The sequence below is a fragment of the Podarcis liolepis genome (genome assembly GCF_965112155.1).
Source record: "Podarcis liolepis genome assembly, chromosome: 2".
NCBI lineage: Eukaryota > Metazoa > Chordata > Lepidosauria > Squamata > Lacertidae > Podarcis > Podarcis liolepis.
In genome coordinates, this window is record NC_139555.1 from 69,127,074 (window position 1) to 69,149,899 (window position 22,826).

The 22,826-nt window shown below is 50.2% G+C and overlaps 1 protein-coding gene and 1 long non-coding RNA gene across 3 annotated transcripts in view; one reads left to right on the forward strand and one right to left on the reverse strand.

The window, feature by feature from the left end:
- Window positions 1–1,181: 1,181 nt before the first annotated feature.
- DBN1 (drebrin 1) overlaps window positions 1,182–22,826 on the forward strand; it is a 42,230-nt gene continuing 20,585 nt past the window's right edge. Inside the window, exon 1 of one of the 2 annotated variants that reach the window (XM_083488358.1) lies at window positions 1,182–1,413. In XM_083488358.1, coding sequence (XP_083344484.1) covers window positions 1,328–1,413 — 86 coding nt within the window. In that variant the 5' untranslated portion in view covers window positions 1,182–1,327. The remainder of the gene's footprint in view (window positions 1,414–22,826) is intronic. The other variant, XM_083488359.1, reaches the window with a different exon arrangement.
- LOC310699931 lies at window positions 16,813–19,649 on the reverse strand. The gene is made up of 2 exons (XR_014522316.1): window positions 19,532–19,649; window positions 16,813–17,078 (listed from the first exon to the last, which is right to left on the reverse strand). It is a non-coding gene; the product is annotated as an uncharacterized lncRNA (long non-coding RNA).

Here is a 22,826-nt window from a genome sequence, read left to right on the forward strand (position 1 = left end):
AAGAAATGCAGTGCTAAGAGGGAAAAAACACCTCGCACTTGAAGAATCTTGGCACCTACTTCATAAGGTGCCATGGTGGCCCAGATGCTGCCCACACTGAATGGGAGTGAGATTGCTTTTCCAGGCCACTTTCAGAGAAGACCTTGAAGTCAAGAGGCAAAGTGGGATCCCGAAATCCTTAAAGAGCTCCTCCGGATTCCCAAAAGAGCCATTTGAGTAGGGCTATAACAAGTGGTGGTGGCGGTGGTGGGCTTGCTGAGAGGATGCTAAGCATATATGATGGTTCCAGACTGGCTTGTGTGGAGGCATCCTGGGTAGAATGAGAGATGTGCTGAGATTACTACTACAAAACCATGAGGTTCTGTTTGGCTGGGTATTGTCAATCACTCAAAGTTTAGTCATGATTGCTATATAGCAAACAGTGTACTAGCAACAAAATGGGATTTTTCACACGGTGCCACCAAGTGTCCCCCCCCCCCTGAGATCACAAGAATGTGATCTGAACTATAGTAGGCAGCGAGACTTCGCTTTCTATTGAAGTGCATGAGATGAGGATGAGTCAGTTCTGACTGATGCTACAATATCAATGCAACTGGAGGTTTGGTGTAGATCACTGATGCTGAGCCTGAGGCTGCATCCCAGCTCAGCCGGCACCTTAGTCATTTGAATTGCCAGCTTCTGCTCTGCTGTGTCCTGCGCGAAGTCTGGCCCTCTTTCCCAGACCTATAACACTTAACCGGGCAAGGCTCAGCTGCCAACTGTGTAAAGTTGCGATGAATGTGAGTGCCTCTGAGCGTGCGCAGAGTGCCCCTTTCTCTAGAACCCTCTGCGCTGCCGCAGCAACTCTGAGCTTTAAAAAGTGTGAGGGAACTTCTCCTCTGTGGAGCTCAGGTTTTTGTTGCAAAAACTTGGGCCCGACGGCGCAGGTGCCTCGAGTTCTAACTTTCGGCTCTCCCCGTTCCCTCGGGCCGAATGTAAGCGGGAGCCGCCGTCGCACATACGTGGTGGTGCCTGAAGTGATCCAGCTCAAGATGGCTGATCCCAGGCAACCCACATGTGGACAAATCGAGAGGAGGTGGGCGGCGGCGGCGCTGGAGAGGCGGCCGAGGGGCGGGAGGGGGATGCTGAGCCGCGGCCGGCGCTAGGACCGGGTGCGCCAGCAGGCGGAGCCTCCTCTCCGCGCCGCCCGGCTCCCTCCCTCGGCTGCTACTGCTGCAGTGTCTCCGAGGCAAGCAGGCAGGCGGCCTGTCTCCATCCGAGCGCGGCTCCCTCGCTGCCCCTCCGCCGACGTCCCGGAAAGCAGCATCCCTCTCTCTCCGCCGCCGGCATGGCTGGCGTGAGCTTCGGCGCCAACCGCCTGGAGCTGCTGGCCTCGTACCAGGAGGTGATCGGCGAGGACAGCCCCACCGACTGGTAAGCCCCCCCGGGGGAGCGGGCTCTTTGTCCCCGCGGTGGGGAGGGGGGCGCTGGCTGCCGTCTCTGCTTTGTGCAGGGGGGCGTGGGCGGCGTCTGCCCGCCCGCTTTTCTAACGGGAGTCGCCAACAGCGCTCCCCCCCCCGCCACCCTCCCGCTCCCCATAGAGGCGATCCGGGAGATTCCTCGCCTCCCGGACCTGGGACATGACTGGGGGGCGGGGGGGGGGGAGAAGCCATTAGCAACCCAAAATGGTGCATTGGCAACGCGCGGCCAGGCCCGGGACCTGGGGCGAGGCCTTTTTCTGTTGGGCGCAAGGAGGGCACAGCCCGAGGATGCTCCAGCAGCCTTTTCAGAGTCCGGGGCGGAGGGGGGATATTGAGCGGCGTCCCGCCCTGGAGCCCCACGGAGCTCTTTTGAGGAGGGGAGCAGTTCAGAGAAGTCCCGACGGCGTTTTCCACCCCTAAAATTGGGGGGTCGGAGGCGCGCACCAGCCCGCCCTGTGGGAGCCACCCCGGTGCCAGGACGCGCCCCCTTTCTTCCCCCCACCCTCCCGCAGTATCCTTCCCCGCACCCCATCCCCGGGCGCATCGCTTCGGATGCGGCGGGGGCGGGTCCGCGCGGTGCCTCTTCCACCTGCTCGTCCGCCCGCGGCGCCCTCCCGAGCCAGCCCGGGCCGTCCAGCTCGGCGCCCGGTGCCCATCTGCGCTTATCCCGCGCCTCCGGGTACCAGCCTCTCTTCCCCTCCAGTTTTGGGTTGAAAGTTATCTGATAGAGACGCGCTACACAAAGGAAGGTGGGGCTGGCGAGGGGGAGGGGGAGGAGGGGGTCTGGAGGCTGGAGGGGCGGGGCTGGTGGGCTGTGAGGAGGAGAAGAGGAGGTGGGGTTGGAGGGGAGAAGAAGGAGAGAGGCAGAGAGGAGCCAAGGGGGCCCTCCGCCGGCAGCCATCCCCGCGCAAGGAGGAGGCGTCGAGGGCCCCCAAGTGCCGCATCCTTTTCTTTTGGGCTGCCGAGGCCTGGCTGTCCACAGGCCGCCTGTCTCCTTGGCAAAGGGGCTCTCCTTTCTCTTTGGAGGTGGTGTTGGCAGCGAAGGCCCATCCCTGCTCGCAGGGGCTCTTCCCATAATAGACTTGGGGGATGTTTTCAGCACAACCCTTTATTTGCAATTTTCTGGGCCTGCTGCTATGGGGAAGCCTTGATTTGAAGGCTGCCTCCCGAGATGAAATGGGAGCCATCTCCTACAAAGCCCCAAACAATAGACATGTGCTCCATTTCTGCAGTCACCCAATTGTGTGTGGGTGTGTTGGGGGTGTTGGGGGTTATTGTTAATGAGGCCTGCATACTTGGCGTTCCCAGCCAATGAATGTTCACACTTTGTGAGAGGCAGAAGGTTCTTCAGAGACTTCATGCTACGTTTCCTTTGCCTTCCTCATGCCTTGAGACTTCCCTGCAAGCGATGAAGCAGTCCACCCATGTCTGCAGCAATGGCCCAGGCAACAGAAGGTTTCTCCCCAGTAGTTCAGTTTCTGGACCTCTTTTTTCTGTTTGAAGCAGAATTGCACAGAGGGCTCGAGTGATGCTCCCTAAACATAAGATAGCAGGACTCAGTTGCCAGGAAGCACTTGCCACGTAGTCTCCTGTAAGATTAATTCACCCTGCAATTATGGAGCACTTAATCTGGTCCTTAATATGCACCACAAGGGGGACTAATTATTTACAAGTGCTTAGACCTAGGTTCAAAACAGTAGCCACCTATAGCCTCTGTGGGATGCTTTTGAACACGTCACTTTCTTTCAGCATCGGCTCCCCATGTGTAAAATGAGAATGGGAGACCGCCCATACCTTGTTATGCAGATGAGCTGGTTAAAGAATAATGGAAATCACTTTGTACTGTACATGTGCTTGTGTGTGACTGATAATAATTGGAGCCACTATAGGCTTCCTGGTCTGTTCCAGAGCAGCTCTTAGGAAATGCTTTTGCTTTTTGAAAACCTAACTGACAAGTACTTTATGCTTCTTAAAGAAACCAAGTCCATAGTGTGCTTGGAGAATTGTTGTTGTTTTTCCCTTCTCCTCCCAGAGTTGCTAACCCAGAATCTGAAATCCTATGAGATTTCTTCTGCCCTGATCCTCACTTTCTCAGTCTGCACTGACATGCAGTGTTTTCTCTCTCTGCAAATAGTTTCTTACATCTCCTGGGTCCACTTCATACTATCCCTACCACACCCTGCCCTTTCTGTCTGCCAGGAGCTCTGCTCTCTGTATCGGCTGTTGTGGTTTTTCTCTTCCCACTCAGGTTGCTGAAAGCTCATTTGTCTCCGGAAGGCCAAAATGAAAAAAATGAAAACGCGCCCTGTGGATGTGAAAGTGCTCTTCTCCCTGTGAGCCACCACTTTCACTTCCAAGGGCCATTTCTGACCCCCTTCCTTGCTAACCTGGGGTGTGCAGGTGTGTGGCATCCTTCCGAGGCAAGGTCTTTTCAAACGCTAGTGGCCTTTGGGCAGCATGAACCTTCTGGTTCAGAAGCTGAAACCCATCACAACTGCTTTCCTTTCAGCCTCTCCTTTCACAATGGTGCTGGAGCTGCCCACATCAGCAGCGCATAGATTACAGGGGGACAGAGGAAGGAGGCAGTGGTCCTGGTATGCCACTTACTAGCTCCATGTCAGCTTGTGGAGAGTCATAGAGCTTGGTTGTTCTCTTTAGATAAAGCTTCATCAGTACTCTTACCTGCTGCAGCCTGACAATTTATAACTTTGCTAGTGCAAATGGAGTAAACTCTGCACTGCTATCAGTTTCCCTCCCCTCCTCCCCAGTGCTTTATTTTGCTGTTGCTTCTTTGTAGTTTGCTCTTCCCCACCCGGTTCCTCCTCTTCCTTCTAGACCAGAAGGTCTCCAGCTGCTCCTCTTTGCTTGCTTCCTTCTCTTTCAAAACCCAGGCACTTCAGACACCCCTCTCTTGTTTCCAGCTTGCAAGCCAGGCCTCTTGGTCTGTTCAGCTGGAGACGTATCCCACAAATGATACGCGCACACACATGCAAACAGAAAGGAGTCTGGCTGGTTAGCGGGCACATAGTATGTGTGGTGTTTGTTGTAGAAAGTGGGACACGCACACACAAAAATGAGATGACAGTGTGGGTGGAGGGGGTGCAGTTGTGTGCTCAGAAAGGCATGAATTTGAGAGGTGGGAGGACAGGTCACCCTCCAAGACAAAGGCAAACTAAGGAAGGCAGAGAGTGAAGAGGAAGTAATCTCCCCACTTTCAGACTTAACCTACTGAAAATGCCTAAAAGCAGGGGCCTTTCTTTCCTTCCTGCCCCCCTCCCCACTGTAAAATTGTCAGTATGTCAGGGATATATTTTTGGCCCTCCAGATGTTGTTGGACTACAACTCCCATCACCCCTGGCTATAATGGCAATGCTGGCTGGGGCAGATGGGATCTGGAGTCCAAAAATGTATGGAGGGCCATAGGAATACAATAATGGTTTGGTTATCAATGATGGTGCATAGGAGATTATTGGGGAAGATTGAGAAGGAAGAGCCAAGCAAAATTAGTAGCACCCACGCTGAGGCACCCGAATCTCCAGGACAATGGACTGTCATTGTGGGATGATAGACAGTGAGCGGCAGATGTCGGCCACAGGTGATGGGAAATATAATCAGTACTGCTGGCAGGGCCTCAAACGGGGGAGGGGGGATCTCTTGAATGGAAAATGGGGTCGCTTCTGCAGTGGTGTCTAGTGCTCTGAGTGGGCTGAGTGCTCTGGGTGTGCTAATGGATTTGTCTCCTGGGCAATGTTTTCTTGTCTTAAGGAGAAGAGAGCACAAAGGGAATCCAGCCTGAGTGGAACCTAGTGCCCCCTTGGTGAACTGCTCACCAGAGGGCTGCCCTCAACTCACCTGAATCTGATCCTTTCTGAAAAGCTGGTGCCTGTCTGGCAATTGCCAGGATGAGAATCTAGCCTTGCAGCCAGTAAGATTCTGCGGAGTAAATGTCCCCAGCGGTTTAGCAATTGGTCTACTAGCCTTTTATGTCTTATTTAGTCTCTAGCCCCAGTTTCTGAGCGGCTTGCGAAAGAGATATTCCAAGTGAGCAGAGAAGGGTTTAGAGGTTCAGCATATCTTGGATCCGAGTCAAAAAATATTCCTGCCAGGGAGCTCTATAGCAGTACTCTGATTTTAGTGCTCTGCCCTGTGTCAGTCTGAAGAGGAAGAAGCTAAACCACCCCCACCGCCTCCACAGATGCAGGATATAAATTACTATGCTGCAGGCTGGCCAGAGACTGGATAGAGAATCTAGCCTCCTAACCAGCTTTGACTGTTCAGACTCACTGCACCCGCTAACTTTACACCTCCCTTGTGAAAATATTACTAAAATCTCTCCTACTATGGATCCCAGATTCCCCCCTTCCTATAATTATCATTCCTTTTTGTGACTTTCCCCCTGCTCCACTGTTGTGCGACCTATCTCTATTTTATCATATTCTGGCTATTTATCCCATGCTTCCTCCAAAAAGCTTTCTGTGGCATCCTTGGTTTTCCTTCTCCATTTTATCCTCACGACAACCCTATAAGGTGGGTTAAAGAGAAGGTGGGGAGAAGGAGAGAGAGAGAGACAGACTGGCCCAATGGCCTAGCTTTGTGGCTGGACAGGGATTCCAATCCTGAGCTCCCTGGTCCTGTCCTTACCCAGGGAGTCAGTGTGGGGCCCCCAGATGTTGCTGGACTTCTGCTGCCATCATTCCTGCCCATTGATTGTGCTGGCCAAGTCTGGCAAGAGTTGGAGCAATATCTGGGAGGACCACGTCGGCAGCTTCTTCTCTGACCGCTACACCGAATTGGTTCTTACCTCCTACTGGAGTCTCTCTCTGCCTTCCTGGCACCTTGAAATAAATTTTAAAATTGTGTGCATGCACACGAAAACTTCTATTCAGAACAAACTTAGTTGGTCTCGAAAGTGCTACTGGACATTTTTATTTATTTATTTTGACTGCGTCAGACCAGCACGGCTACCTACCTGAATCTAGATTCCTGGCACCTGTGTGCGTGTATTTTTGCAACTCAACTACCCTGCCACCGGGATCCCGTCTCTGCTGGCTGGCCTTGCTGTGTCTGCTCCTGCTTCCTGAGCAGCAGAAGTGCTTGCATCAAGCTGGCCTTGGGAGAGAAAGTCCCTTCCATCTGGTGTGGGGTTGAAGGGGCTTCCCGCCCCCTCCCATGCCATGTGCTCTTCCAAGGTGTTATCTCTCTCTTCGGTGGTTAGAGGCTGTCCCCACTTTGGGGGCCCAGGGCAGGCCTCTGATCCATTAGCTGTGCCCAGATCTCTCCGTGTGAAAATAATTGATGGCAAAGACAAAGGACAACTTCATCAGCGAGGGCCAGAGCAGAAGAAGGCTGAACTCTCAGCAGGAGAGGGTTGGGAGGGTATTCAGTGGGACAGAGAGATGTAGACTATGGAAGAGGGAAGGTTGGGCTGCCCTTTTGGAGCAGGCCCAGTCACTGGGTGGGGTTTGGGAAGCCATGCAGCTGAGGAAATGTATAGAGGGGACCACTGGGATTTGAGCCTAGAGTTGGGAGAACAGGATTTGAAGGTAACAAATATCAAAGGCCAACCTTGTGCAGGGTCCCACTCCTTCTCTCTAAAGCATTGCAAAAGAACCCCCAGTACCTTGTCCTTAAAACCGTCTTGCAAGTGGAGATTCCTGGCTCCCTGTTTTCTGACTCCCTGTGAGTCACCTCCCCATTTCTGGGAGAGTTTTCCCCAGCTCCAGCGTGGCTTGAGCTCGCAAGAGCTGTGGCACGTGGGTGGTCTCTGTAGGTCTAGGGTGCAGTTTATGGGGGCGGGGAGCTCTGCTGCTTTAGAGAATAAAAAATCTCCAGATCATCAAAGTGGCTAACTAAGATCAGACCGTGCAGAGACGTAGCATGAAAAAGCCCCGCCCTGCGTTTGCCCTGTACGTAATTTCTAATAATCCAAAGCCATGCTGCTTCACTCTAAATGTGTGGTTGGGCCGAGTAGGGCATAGGGACGACACATGGCATATGCACAGAGGCATGTTCCAGGATTCAGCTCTGGCACTTAAAAATGAAATCTGGGCTTGAACTTCGGCACAAAGGAAACCCTGCCCGGGCTTCTAGGAAACTGGGTGAAGGAGCCTGCTCATCCCTTCTTCTGGGTCATGTTCCCTGGCAGGAGCTGTGAGAGGCAGCTGGGGGTGAAGGGGTGGGGCTGAACAATAACTTCTTTATGTGGGGAGCCCCACCCTGGTGGGCCAGCAGCTGTCAATGCACCAGCGCATGTGGTCTGAGAAATCCAGGCTCCAGAGAAATCCAGTAGGGGGTGGAGGAGGGGGGGCACCTGGCCAGCTCCTGTAGCTCAAGGTCATTGGGGTGAGACAGCCTGCCTACCTTTGTGGGGAGCAGTAAATCCCCAGACAGGCAGCGCTTGCTTACTGAGCTGTGGGGCATCCATTCAATCACCTGGCAGGAGCGACTCCTGATTGAGAGCCACCAAAAGTGCTGAACATGGCAGAAAAAAAACAGCTGGTGGAGGAAGGACAAAGGCCTCTCTCCCTCTCTGCGCTGGGTGGGGTAGAAAGTGCTGGCTCGGCTCTGGCGCCGCTGCTGCTGCTGCCTCCCATCCACCTGTGACCTTCTACAGGGCTGGCCCACCAGGGCAGTGGCGAAATGGCCAGGCCACTGGCAGCCCTTGAGGAAGCAGCCCCGTCTGAATTGTGCTTTCTGCAATCGCCAGCTGTAGGGATGGCACATGTGGGCCTGCTTGGAAGCTGGTGCCCAGAGAGCTAGCAGGATGGGGGGAGGTCCTGGGCTACAATGGGGGAAGTGTGTGTGGGGGGGAGTGCTTAGATGTGGACCTTGGATGAGAGGTACCTGCCCGCATTTTGGTTTTCCATTGCCTTGGGATTACATTAGCCCATGTGCTCTTTGTAAGGCATGCTCCCTGTTGCGCAGGTGCGGATTGCATTGGAGCGCAGGCCTGCAGAGGCTGTGGCCTAATACTGGGGAATCCAGAGCAGGTTGCGCGCTTGGGGGGTGGGGGTGGGACAGACCCAGAGCTGCGATCCGCCTGATGACAGTTAGTCTTTGCTTTCTCTGAGAATCCCTAAATGCGCTCCCCATCCTCAGGCCAAGCTTTGTTTTCCGGCCTTGCCCCTTCCACAAAAGGAGGAGGTTTCATGTGCTGCTTTCCTCCCTCCCCCTCCCCCTCCCCCTCCCCTTTGCGGAGGGTCTGGTGGTCCAAGCTGCCCCTCCCCCATGCGGAGGCTGCTGGGGCCCATTACTCGATCAGAAAGGAATTTGGTGCCGTTTTTCTGCACACGGGTTCCCTGGGGCTCGCGGTGCATTAGAAACACATGTGCATGGGCCAGGGGCTGCACAAGGGGGGTGGCGCTGGGGGTGGGGGTCTGCTCCTCTCCCTTTCCACTCTAGGGCTGGGGGGTGGGGGGCAGGCAGCAGGGATTGGTGTCTTGTTCCTGCTCTGTCTGCAGAAACCTGGTGCTTTTGGTGGGCTACGCAGCAGATGCTTGCAGTGGCCCTAATACTTGGTTGGTGGTGAAAACATTTTTGTTGCCTGATGCATTCAGCCCTCCCTTAACTGCAGGCACTTGGGATAAGCCAGAAGCCATAAGTACAGAAGGCTTCCTTTTGGAATTGTGGCCTGGTGGGAGAAGGTGTAGCGAGGATGTCTCTTTAAACACAAGCTGGTCATGTTTTGAGTATTGTGTGCACGCGTGGTTTATTTTTACTCGGAGACAGAAAAGTAAAATTGATGACTGCCGTGGAATAGGTGAGCTCCCCCTCTTAAGTGGGTGTGGGTGGGTGGGTGTAATTTATCTCCTTTTAGGAGAATTTCATGCCCCCTTTCACATTGCAGGCATTAGGAAACTCTGGAGTCAGTAAGCATCCAGGTGGTCTTGGGTGGAAGTTCTTCTCTGCTGCTGCCACCTCTCATTTCACTGAGAGGTGCCCCTCATTGCCCCACACTCCTCTCCCTTTGACTAGCCCATGGTGGGATGATCCAGAGCAGAGGGTTAGGCCTTGCAGCTTCACTCGTACTAAGAAGCATGCTGCAACCCACCAGCTCTGCAGGAGGAGGGAGGATCAACACATGGATCATTGGACAAGATCCTGGCACTACAAACTACAGAGCTGGGCTGGGAGTGCAAGAAAAAAGGCAGCCAAGGTGGTGTAGTGGTTAGAGTGTCGGGCTAGGACCTGGGAGACAAGGGTTCGAATCGCCCACTTGGCCACGATGCTCACTGGGGGGCTTTATAGGAGGGCCAACCACCAACTCTTAAGCCCTAACCTACCTCAGAGGGTTGTTGTGAAGGATGATAAGGGAGAGCCATGTACATCACCTTAGGCTCCTTGCAAAGGTGGGGTATAAACACAATAATAAATAGCGGGAAGGGAAGCCTGGGCTCACCTGCCGCTTGCTGGTGGCAATGGTGGGTTGTGCCGCTGGGAGGGCCTCAGTGGGGCTCTGTTTAGTGAAAGGAAAACAGCTGCTGCTGATCTCCTTCCATTCCCACCCGTGGGGAGCAATTATATTCCGGGGAGAAGTTGTATGCAGCCCCTGCTAGCAGCCTAATTGCTCGGTTTGGAGACAGGGAATTCAGAGCTTTTCTGCCCCATTCGCATGATAGGGCTGCCAGACATCCCTGTCATTTGTGAAAGGCTCTATCTCTTCCTGTCCGCTCAAGTTCAGATGCCTGCAGGTGCCCTTGGAAATGTTTGACTCCAGCTGCTAGCTTGGGGCATGCTGCGGGGTGGGTGGGGGGGGCAAACTAGCAGTGGCTAAAGACTACTAAAATTAGCTACCCATTGTTCGAACGGAGGTGAGTGTGGGTGACTCTGCTTTTAGTGCTAGGCTTGGCTGCTCCACAAGGTCACCTGGGAAAAGGGGACACAGAGCCGCTCTGGATTCACGCAGATAGCTAACCAGTTATCCGCTCCATTCATTCCAAAGGTACCAACTGTGTTATGCGGTTTCTCTGCCCAATGCAAAGCAGCCCCCCTTCCCCACCAGAGGCCATAGCTGGACAGCTCAGGCAGGAGCACAACATTTTGCAGTGTGGTGGGAAGGTTAGAGTGTTGCACTGAGACCTGGGAGACCCAGATCTTCGCTTGACTGCGATACTTTCCAGGCCGCGTTCGAAATTCGCCAAGCTACTGGTGCGGGTCCAGTTGCAACTGCAGTACGTGGAGATTTCTGGGCGCCAGTTTAAAATCCTCTGCCTTAGTCCATAGTCAATTCCATTTCCACTGTTTGTGTTTCTCCTTCTTGCATAGCAGGACGAGCAGATTCTTGTAAGAGCAGAAGCTACTGTCAAGCAGATGTAGTCGAGATCATAGAATCGTAGTGTTGGAAGGGATCCCAAGGGTCATCTAGTCCAGCCCCCTTGCGAACAGACATTCCATTGCAGCAACCATAGCCTAGATTTAAGGTGCAATTTGGTGCTTAGCTTATCTATCTGAGTTTCTAACACTGTTTCGAGGTGACCTTGGGCCGGCTTCTAGCCATCAGCCCAAAGTGGGAAGGAAGGGGCACATTCCCCAAGCTCCTTGCTAAAGGAAGAGATGCGTAAAAACACATTAGCTAAACTTCCACTCACTTTTTGTTGGATGCCGTGATGTAGAGATCAAAGCATCCTTCCTTCTTCCCCTCCCCTCCACTTGCTTTTCTGATTTAGGCCATTTTTCTCACTGTTTTGTTTTTTAACTGCTTCCCCTGCCCCCATCTCCTTAGTGGAAGCATTGTGGCCATCCTTGATGCTGCTGCTGCTGCTATAGCATGACAAACCCCGCTGCCGAGGATATAGACACTTCGTTAGATTCCAGAAAGTCTATTTGTGGCTCTTTCTATTTTTATTTGCTTTTTTTAAAAAAAAACACCACACATAAGGGTGCACATGCATTTCAGCCCTAAGCAGAGGCAGCGTGCAGTAGTCATATCTTAAAGTGAGAAGGGGTGGGGGTTAGATAAAAAGACAAAACCATTCAGCTGGAAATGGTGGGCAATGTCTGCAATGGAGAGGAGAGAAGGGATGCAGGTTTCCTGTTTCCTTCCTCCCAGACTGTAAAAGTATAGCAAGCACTCCCTGCCGCATTGGCACAGGGCGTTTTGCATCTGTAGAAGTGAAAAAAATAAAAAAGTAAATTATAAAACAAGTAATTTGTTTTTAAAAAATAGAATACCAAGTGTTCTTGCTTGGGCTCTGAGGATGTCTCATGGTCCTTTGGCAGCTTGTCCTCAAACTCCTGTGAGCTGGTTTCTGCTTCCCTGCGTCCTGTGTCAAGAAAACCCCCTTACTTAGAGGGGCAAACAAGGGACACCAGTTCTGTAAGTAGTAAAGGTAAAGGGATCCCTGACCATTAGGTTCAGTCGTGACCGACTCTGGGGCTGCGGTGCTCATCTCGCTTTACTGGCCGAGGGAGCCAGCCTACAGCTTCCGGGTCATGTGGCCAGCATGACTAAGCTGTTTCTGGCGAACCAGAGCAGTGCATGGAAACGCCGTTTACCTTCCCGCCAGAGCGGTACCTATTTATCTACTTGCACTTTGACGTGCTTTCGAACTGCTAGGTAGTAAGGCCCTCCAAAATTGATAAGCCCATGTCAGTCCCCCCTCCCCCAAAGTTTCAAAAACGAATGTTTACTGTTTACTGTTGCTAGACAGAACACTAGGCCAGATACCAGCTTGGTGAGACCATTTCTAGAAAGCAGAACTGAGTAATGCCATTTTTAGAAAGTAAGCCCAGTTCAAACACTAGGCTCTGTCCTAAAAAGCTAATGCCTTCTCTTTGTTCCAGCACAACCCTTCTGCTTTGTCCATTCTTCTGAAGTTTTGATGGTTCTATCAAATTTTAGTTTCTAAACTGTTTGCCTCACTGTGTGCTAGTCTTCCTCCTGCTTCTCCTCCAATACACATTTCAGCCAAGGTAAAGTGTGTGGGTTGTTAGGCCAGCCCTTCTGCCCCTAGATGTCTTTGTTGGCACTGAGATTTCCTGGATAAGGAAATAACTCATTTAATCCACCTTTCCAAACTGGGTTACTGCCTGGATAACAGGGTTGGGTTTTCTCGTTTGTGTTTTGGAGGATGACACAAGTACACAATGTGGAGTCCAGCATATAATGAGGAGTGTAATAGATCATGTCATGGGCGGTAACTAATCACTTCCCCCGCTACTCCAAAACACACAGTACTTTCCAGTGCAGTCGGTGTGCTTCCCTGGGAAAAGAATCTCAGATTCGTAGCAGTTGAGCTGAGTGGGTTGAGTTCTGGGGAACCACAATTCTTCCCTACCTTCAGTAAGAGATACTCTCGCTGGGGCGACATCATCTGGCAGGAGCCCAGTAAATTAGTAAGCAGAACTCGTTACCCTTCTGAAAACCACATTGTCTGGAAAGCCCCTAAATCCTCTTGCTTTCTGATGCGCTCCCACCCCGAGCTGCCCTGCCAGCCCCCGTCCGTTGTTTCTTCGTTCTGCAGTGCCACATGCGTCGACGTGCTCTTTGTCGGTGTTTAGCTGCCTATGTTGGTTCAGCCTCATTGTTACCTTCAAAACGGCAGCGACTTCACGGCTGCGAGGACATTCCGCCCAACTAATCTCTGGCTTTTGATTCCATGTTTGTGTGTGTAATATATAGTATAATTTGCAGGCTATATATATCTCATTTGTAAGCTGGAAGCCAACATGAAATAATATGGCCCAGGCTGAGGTTGAAGGTGTTTTTTTCTCTTCTCAATGGGCTGTGAGGAAGGTGAGTTGCCCCCCCAGATTGCCATGGACTGTCTTTCGCAGTGCTGGACCTTCCGTGAGCCCTGGAACCGCAGTCACGTAATTTCCCCAAGGAACCTGCTTTCACAGGGAGTGTGTCCAGATTCCAAGAGGAATCAGCAATGTGCATGCGAGCTAATGAATTTTCCTGGGACAGAATAATTCATGCCGATAAACCCTGAGCACAGATTGATGTGGTCCCCAGCTCCTAAGCCATATAAATCCAGGTAAGAACCCCTCAGCCACTTTCTCACTTGCTATTAACCCTGGCTGAATATCCGCAGGACCCCCATTAGGATGCTAGAGGTTCCTGAGCATTAGAATACCCTTATAGTTCATTAACCAGTGAGATATAACTATACAGGACAGCTATTATACAGGAAATCAAGGACATCCTCGTTGCCTTTTCCTAGCTTCCTCAGCCCTTGTTGGCCTCCAGTCCCTGGCATATTTCCCATCTTGCCACCTTCTGGAGCTGGCTTTGTGTATCCTGGCATGTTTGCTGGCGCTGCCTCAGCGCCTGCGTGGCCTGGGCCAGTAAGACATGTGCCCACCAAGGGGACTCGAGTTCACATCCTGCCTTTGCCGCTTGCTGGGCCCAGAGGTGTGCCTGATCACAAGGTCTTCTCCGAAAGCAGCTGCAGCTACATTCCCGGAAAGAGCCTGGTCCTGAGCTGCCAATTAGCGGATTTGGCTTTTTGGATTAGAGTCAATCTCATTTGTGCCATTATCTGTGTCCGGCTCCCTGCAGTGTGGCTGTTGCCTTGCCTAGCCAGCCATGGGAAGGGTGCTGCATGGCACCATGCCTTCCCACTATGGGGATGGTGGCTGTACGACCCCTGCAGGATAAATTGGGTTTGGTGTGAGCCAGAAGCTTAGCATCCCACTATGAAGCTGCTTTATATGTTGACACCTCTTCTTCAGTCCTCTGCTATTCCCACCTTGGGCAGCTTTGTTGCTCCTTTTCCATGCCAGTCCCTGCCCCTGCTGTGCCATCCACAGCTCTCTCCCCAGAGTTCTTCCAGGGAGGCATGAGCTTTGCAGAGGAGGGCCATAAGTGTGTTAGGTTCTCTTGCCAGTGGTTAACTCATTAGATTTTCTTGTCTTCATACATGAGGGGCTGAGAAGGGATTGTCCATAGCTTGTCTCCCTTCTATCCTGGCTCGGGCTGGGTGCAGTGTGCCCACCTAACACAGAAATGCTTAGCCAGCACATTCTCATTCCAGTTGGTGCTGCTGCAGCTCTTCTAGTGCATTCACTGAAGGTGGGGAGAAGAGCAATGGGGTGTTGCGCCTTTTCCAGCAGCACTAGCACATGCTTGTTCCTGGGTGGGGGGAAGGACCCACCAAGTCTGAAGGCTTTGGATCATGGATGGGGAACATGAGGGCCTTCCAAATGTTCCAGGACTCCAACTCCCATCAGCCTCAGTCAGAATCACCAATGGTCATGGTTGATGAGAGTTGGAGTCCAGGAACATCTAGGCAGCCACAGGGTGCCACCCCATGGTTCAGTTGCTACAGTTTGGGGGTAGGTCTTCTATAGCCCCCTCTCTACATAGGTTGCGCCTGGAGATTTCCCTGTGAATCTGGTCAAAGGTGGAGCTTACGGACACCACACATTACTTCAACAAAAACCTGCTTCTCAGATGTGCATTTGCAAAGGTAATACAGAGGGAGCTACAGTGGTACCTCGGGTTACATACGCTTCAGGTTACAGACTCCGCTAACCCAGAAATAGTACCTCGGGTTAAGAACTTTGCTTCAGGATGAGAACAGAAATCGTGCTCCGGCGGCAGCAGGAGGCCCCATTAGCTAAAGTGGTGCTTCAGGTTAAGAACAGTTTGAGGTTAAGAACGGACCTCCGGAATGAATTAAGTACTTAACCACTGTATTTGTAAGGGAGAAACAGCTGGGGGGTGGGGGTGCCGAACGCTAACTGAAGATGCTAATTTCTCCCTATATATACCATGGGGTTCAGGGTGGGTTGTTTTTCTTCCAGCTGATTTTCTAGCCTCTGATGTGGAGGGAAAAGCGGGGGGGGGACTGTTGGGGGCAGGGGCAGAACTGGCTCGCGTCGAGTTGGCACTGAAACACCAGTTTGCAATGGAGCAGTGATGTTGGCTGGAAGGGGTAGTCAGCCCCTACCAATTCTTCCCTGAAAATGCCCTTACCTCCTGAAAATGAATGTTAAAGGGCAGAGACCACGGTGTTTGCCTTGCAGTGGGTAGTTTTGCCCTAAATTGCTTCGCAGCGTCTTGCGGTGGATGGTGCTATGTGCGCTTGATACCAAAGAGGTATAAATTATATTGCTTGGAAAATAAATTATGCAAATCAAACTATTTACATTCTTCTATTTTGCATAGCTCCCCTTCTGCAACGAGCAAGTTCTGAAAAGGATTTAGAGTCCTCTGGCAAGAGCTCGGGTGGCAGAAAACAGAAGTGGGAAGGGATCTGAGAGAAGGGGAAACAGGGGGCTTGGAGCGGGTGGGCAGAGCGCAAGGAGGTAGGTGGCGCCATTTTGATATCCTGCACACACCACTAATCAGCAGAAGTGCAGCCTGAGTATGAATATCAGACTCTGCCGACGTCATTCCAAACGCGTGTCTGCAATCATGAGAGCTAGAGTCTTTTGTTATTCTTAAAAAGCAGCTTGCTGGCAAATTCTGCATATGTGCAGAATGCACATTATGCTCTCGTACCCAGAGTTTACAAAACCCAGTGTCCCAGTGATGGGGTGGTTTTGCTAGATGAAGCAGAGCCAAGTGCTGTGTGCACACATATGCCGCCTTTGTTTTGGGTCTAACATCTTAAAATGTCCTGCTAATGAACCATTCATCAGTTCCTGCTTGCATCGGCCATCACCACCATGGCAGAAGCTGATCACCCTTCTGCATAGCAGGGTTTGCCTTGGGTATATAGATGCAGGAATGTTGAAGGGCAAACCAGAGTGCTATATAGCTCCTGGTGCATTTCCTGGTTTTCCCCCGACAGGTCTGAACTTACTTGCAACGGTAATCACAAGCAGGAGAGAAACTGACAAAACCATTTAAAGCTGGGTTAGGGAACCAGACTCCTGGGGATGGCGTGTGGTCCTTGCCCTGATTTCAGGCAGCCTTCAGCATCCTCCAGCCCTTCTGCCTCCTGAAGCCCCTCTTCTGTTCTCCAGCACACCGTCCATCTGTCCGCCCCCCATGGCATAAAAACCCTGGCATTGCTTCTGCTTTGGGAAAGGTAGAGTGGAAATAGGGTGGTACAAAAAGGGTGCTATGCCTTCCTGCAGACCCCACCCGCTCTTGATGATGGCTCTGCCCACCATTGGCTGTGGCCCCTGTTTGACTTTTCATGTCACCCAATGAACCTTCATCAGAAGAAGGTTCCCCACCTCTGATTTAAAGGAATGCACTGGGCAGGCAAATCATATTGGGTCTCTGCTCTCCATGTCCCCATTGCAGATGCTCCACACTTTGTACTACACAGGAAGCTGGTAAAGTTTCCAGAAGGCAGACTATTGACATTCTGGCACAGGATCTAGTCAAAGAGACATGCAAAATTAGGGCACTTTCTGTTTAGAAAACAGAAAGGGGTTGTTTGTTTTTTTAAAAAAAAATGCTGACAGTTGTATAATTTATCAAGTTTTTGTGTCCCACTTTTCTTCCAAGAAACTTCGTGTACAGTAGAGGCTGGTCCATAAGAGTGAATAGGGCTTTGCCCCACTAATCTCAGTCTGGTCTCAACCAGACCCAAAGCTCTGGTTCCATCTACTGTTGACCACCTGTCCTTTGCCCTACCCATCTCAATGGGCATCAGCCTCCATTGTCAGTGTGGTATATGGAAGGTTATCCTATTTAACCCCTGAGGTGGATAAACACTAGCCAACCCCAGGAACTTCCGGGTTGGTGCCTCCAACAATGGCGGATTTCCTCTGACCGGGAGGAATCTGCTCCGTGGAAATTAGGGTCTGGCCGCCACAGCGAAGGCGGGGACCCACAAAAAAATCACAGGCGGGAGAAGCCTGTGAATGTGGGATTCGGCTGGCACCTTTTGCGCCTCCCCTACTCGCAGGGAAACCCGGTTTCGGGGATCCGGAGCGACGTGGGGTGAGTGGCGCGGTGCTTCGAATTGACTGCTTCTTTCACGGAGTGAAGCCGCATTGCTGTTGCCGGAGAGCGCTGACTTTTTCCTGTGGACAATTTGATCTTAAAACAACTACCCGTGAGTAGAATGGAAAATTGGATTTTTAAACGTCTTAATTTGGCACCGGAACAGGGGAGGTTTGAAACAGGAAGTCCGCCTTCCCCTTTTGTAAATAGACTGAAAGCAAAGAGGCTGCAAGCTAAAGTCTTGGAAAGCTTTTCATAAAGGATTAACCTTCCATCGGCTAAAATCATCAAACCCCCCTTGGAAGCAGGAGAAGAGGGGGGAAATTTTAGACCGCGTAAGCCTGCAGGAGAGAATGAAGAAAGTCAAATTACCACCGCTCTGAACCTGGAAACGGGCTGCTAGTAATACTGAAGTTTTGGATATGCTCATTGACTGTGAATAGATCGTTTGTTGACAGTAAGTTAAAGAAGAGAAATACATTGTTTCCATCGGCTCCTTTGCGTTTAAAAAGGAGTAAAGGTAACTTTATTGCTTGAACTGTGCTTAAAAGGATTGATACAAATAGAAATTGTTTCCCCCTAGAGGAAGCATTTAAAATTGTTACATGAGCTGAGCTGGGGAAATTTCCAGCTGCAAGATAAGACTGTGAGAATCTGGGATTGACCTTGGACCATTAAGAATGTTGACAGAAGAAGCCTTAGTGGTTGCATTATGTAAGATTAATGACTCACTGGAACAGCTCCATAAGAAGACGGATGTGATGATTATAAAAATTGATAACTTGGAACAAAAAGTGACTAATTTGGGACAAAAAGTGAATATTAATACAGAAACTATTCAGGAATCGATACAGGGATCTACTTTGACATGGCAAATTGAGGAGAAGGTAGGGGAGAAAGTTGTTGTTGTGGAACCTAAAGTAGCACAAGTGGAGAGGGAGAGAGCCCCAGCCTCACATGATGACTATAAGTTGATGCCTTTTATGACTGAATTTAGAGAAAGTCAGACTTTGAGGATTGGAGCCCCGCTTGGACTGGAGAAGGAAAGTTGGATAGATCCCTTCATGCAGGGATTTATTGACCTTTGGGACTTGGACTTGGGTCAGGAGGAGACTGGAGTTGTGGGGCTTGGAGGAACTTTGAAATACGATTGGAAATATCTTTTGAATTTTAGTTTTAACTATGGAGATTTGGCTGACTTGTCAAGAAGGAATAAAAACATCGCTAGGTGGGAATTTCCCCGAGATTTACTTTTCAGCATCAAAGGAAGGAAAATACAGTGGTACCTCGCAAGACGAATGCCTCGCAAGACGAAAAACGCGCAAGACGAAAGAGTTTTCTGTTTTTTGAGTCGTTCCGCAAGACGAATTTCCCTATGGGCTTGCTTCGCAAGACGAAACATCTTGCAAGTTCTTGCGAGTTTGTTTCCATTTTCTTAAAGCCGCTAAGCCGTTAATAGCCGCTAATAGCCGCTAAGCCGCTAATAGCCGTGCTTTGCAAGGCGAAAAAACCGCAAGATGAAGAGACTCGCGGAACAGATTAATTTCGTCTTGCGAGGCACCACTGTAAGAACAAGATCAGGAGAAGACAAAGTAAAGTGCATGTATAAATATGAAGAAGACCTGCAGAAGGGACTTGGAAAAGAGTTAAGAGCCTCGGACAGAAGATCACCAGGTTGATGGACTATATGGAATTGACGGAAATGACTGGCAGAATCTGAGACCAGGGAGAAGAGACGGTGGAAGAATATTGGAAAAAGTTTAAAATCTATATATGGAAATAATGTAAAATTAATTAGTGTTAGAAAAATGTTGGAAGGGAATTATATGGCTTTAGTAGAAATGTTTTAAGGAATTAAGCATAAATAAGTATTATAGTATTAATGGAAAATAAGGTTAAAATATGTTAAGATAATCATATGACAGAAAATAGAGAAAGATGGAAAGGATTTGCTGAAATAATTAATAGAAATGGAATACAAAAAGGGAGGTGAGAGGAGGTCGATGAAACAAGGGAATGAAAGAGAGGATATTGAGATGGTATGATGTGTGTTTTTTGAACTGTTTTTGTTTTGTTTAATGTGTTAATGTGTTGTGTATTGTTTATATATTGTACTGTATTGTTTTTTTCTTTTGCTTCTTCTTTTCTTTTCTTTTTTCTTTTCTTTTCTCTTTTTTGGAAGGTTGAAAAGCAATAATTTTTTTTTTTAAAAAAAAACAACAGTAGCCAACCTCAACTTGCTTAGGATAATATGGTGATAAATAACAGAACAGTGTAGTTCAGCCTTGCCAATCCTGGCGCCCTCCAGATGTTTTAGACTATAATTCACATCAGCTCAAGCCACAGTGACTGATGGGAGTTGTAGTCCAGAACATCTGGAGGATGCCAGGGTTGGCAAGGCTTGTATAGTCTCTTCTGTTTCTGAAATTCTTGTTATATGAGGGTATAAAGTGTTGTATTCTATGTTTAAATTTTTGAAGCTTTTGATTGTTGAATAAATATTATTTTAAAAATATATATATATAAAGTGAAAACCAGTGTGGTAGCATAGGGGGTTGAGTGCTGGGCTTGGATAAAGGAGACCTGGGTTCAGATCCATATCCAGCCAAGCAGCTCATTGGATGGCCTGTAGCCAATCATCCTTACCTGGTCTGCAGTGTCTCCACAAATTCATTAATGAGGATAACACCAGATAGCTCACATATAGGCTGCATGAGCTCCTTAGAGCAGAGTTGTGGAATTTCTGACCATTCCTGACACACCAAGGGTTCCATTTTGATGCCAAGTCAATCAGCAGATACCACTCATTGACACTAACTGATAAGCAGAAGGATAGGGTTTAATTCTGCAGTGGTTGAGCGGTTGCCCCTGCATGGCTAAGTGAAGGGGTTTGCCTTTAAATCCCTGCTAAAACAAAAAGAGGGGTAGAGAATTAGCTACATGTTGCTGCTTCCAAGGTGAAATCCTGACTTGGATGCTCCAAAGCACCAAATAACCCAATGACATACAATTGACAGGTGGGCAGCCCCATAGAGCCAAAAAGGTTATCCAGCTCTGCCTTAGAGCAGAGCTTTTCAACCTTTTTGAGTCCACGGCTCCCTTGACCAACTACCTTCTTTCTGCAGCACCCCTGTGGGGCTCAGGAGCCCAGTGATGTCACCCCTGCAGAGCTGGTGGTCTCTTGCTCTTTTTTGAGCACCCTCCCTTGTGGAGTGTTCCCTCAGACTCCTCCCCTCTCCTTGGGAGTCCTTTGAGCAGCTGCCGCTGCTGCCGCCCCTGGTCTCTGAGCTGCTGCCCCAAAGAGAGGTCCCTCCTCACACTGCCGCACAGGGGCTTAGGAAGAGGATGGCCCCAGCCTTACTGGCCCAACGGAGACTGGCCAAAGGTGAATGTGAGACCAGCACCGTACCTTGGGAGGCAGCAGTGGGCGCTGCTGGGCCTGCCTGGCGGAAAGGCTCCCCTTCAGCACTGGGCACTCAGCTCCCAGGCAGGCGTTGCACACAGCAAGCACAAGAAAGGCCAGTGCCTGCCCACCCTGCCTGCCACTAGTCTGTCCATTTCCAGCAGCAAGGGCTGGCTGGGCTCCCTCATCTGCTTGCTTGCTTAACTCCAAGGCCACCTCAGCTCCTTGCAACCAGCACCCCCTGGCCAGCCCCAGAGGCACCATTCGCCTGCTGAGCTTGTAGCCAGGGCTGCTGTAATGAACAGCTTTGCAAGCCTTTGGGAGGCAGAGACGTGAGAGGGCATCAGAGGAGGGATAGAAGGAAAGAAGGACAGAGGCCAATGTTTCCTGTGGCATCCCTGACAATCATTCAAGGCACACTTGTTGAAAACCCCTGCCTTAGAGGAAGGGCAGGCATAAGAAGCTCCCTCTATATAAGGTCTCTCTGCTTGTCCTTCCAGCTCAGTATGTGTTTACTTTGACTAGCAATGGCTCTCTAGGGTCTTCTCCAGGCAGATTACTTCTTCCATCACCTGCTATCTAACTCCTGGAGAAGACAGGAGTTCAACCTGGGATCATCTGTGTGAAAAGCATGTACTCTACAGGAGTGTCCTTCAACCTTGGGTGCCCAGATGTTGTTGGACTACAACTCCCATCGTCCCTGGCCATTGGCTCAGCTATCTGGGGAGGATGGGAGTTGGAGTCCAACAACAAATAGGCAGCCAAGGTTGAAGAACACTGCTCTATATCAGAAAGCCATGGCCCCCTCCTGTCGGAATGAGACAGATAGATAAATAAATTCAGTGTATGCTTCATGTGACTCCATGTCTGCATAAGCCATAGTTACCAGACGTCCTTTGTTTCAAGAGATGACCTTTATATCAAAGCATCATAGCTGTATTGAACAGCATAGCATTGGCACGACAGTCCCCAAGTCTCTTCTCTTGCCTCTTAAAAAAAAATCCTTTGGCAAATCAATTGCAATACTGTTTATAACATCATTCTCATTTAATCTCATGCAAACATTTGAGTGTCCCTTCAGGTTGTTTGGGTAAAAATATGCTATTCTAAGAACCAACAGGCAGCTTACTTTTAGCTGACGTGGGTGCTTTCAGCACACAGATGAACTGTCTAACCATTTGCTGTTCGAAAGGCAGCAATAGCCAGTAATAAAAATCTGCTTATAATGCTATGAAATGCTGATGGCTTTGGAAGGCTAAAAAGACCCATAGGCAAATATTCCCTCCCAGTTTTTTGAAATCCATGGGTGTCCTCTTTCATCCAGCTCCATAGATGTGTAGAAAAAGCTTAAGAATTGGGTTTCTTTTTCTGTAGGTTTCTTTTCCAACACCCCCTTAATATACATGTAGTATGAGTTTAAGAATAGTATTCTTTCCCCCCCCCCCCATCAATTTGGCTGAAGGTACAGTCAAACAACAGATGTCATGTTTTTTCCAGTTTGGTCACAGTAAAAAGTAAAGGACCCTTGGATGGATAAGTCCAGTCAAAGGTGACTATGGGAGCTGACGTTTGTCCACAGACAATGCGTGTGGACATGAGATGGGGAGGTTCGGGGCAGAGCTCCAGCCTCCCTTGGCAACTGTTCACTCCCCTCAGTCGAAGGCAGTCATACTCTGTGAACAAAGTGTCATCTGGTGGGGTGTCTCTTCTGTCAGTGGGTTAGAGGTGGGGGCCTTGCCTGGTTGCGACAGGCAGCCCAAGAGCTGCATTCTTTTCTGTGGACCCCTCCAAGGCCTACATGCCAGCAGTAGGCAGTTTATTGTGTGGAAACTACAAAAGTAAACACATCCGACTTTATTCTCCGTCCAGGCAAGCAGGAGGTGTTACCAGCACACAAGGACACATCTCTGCCAGGCAAAAAACACACTGGGGGTGCAGAAGGACCAGAAGGAGAGGCCTAGAGGGCTGCATTTGGCCCACAGGCCTGAAGTTCCCCTCCCCTCCTCACACCTCCTAATAGGTTGAGGGTGTTGTGGAAAACTAAAAAGGTGACTGTATTCAGGTGCTTGGTGCTGAGCCTGATAATCTTTAAGGCAAGGGTTCATAAGCAGTA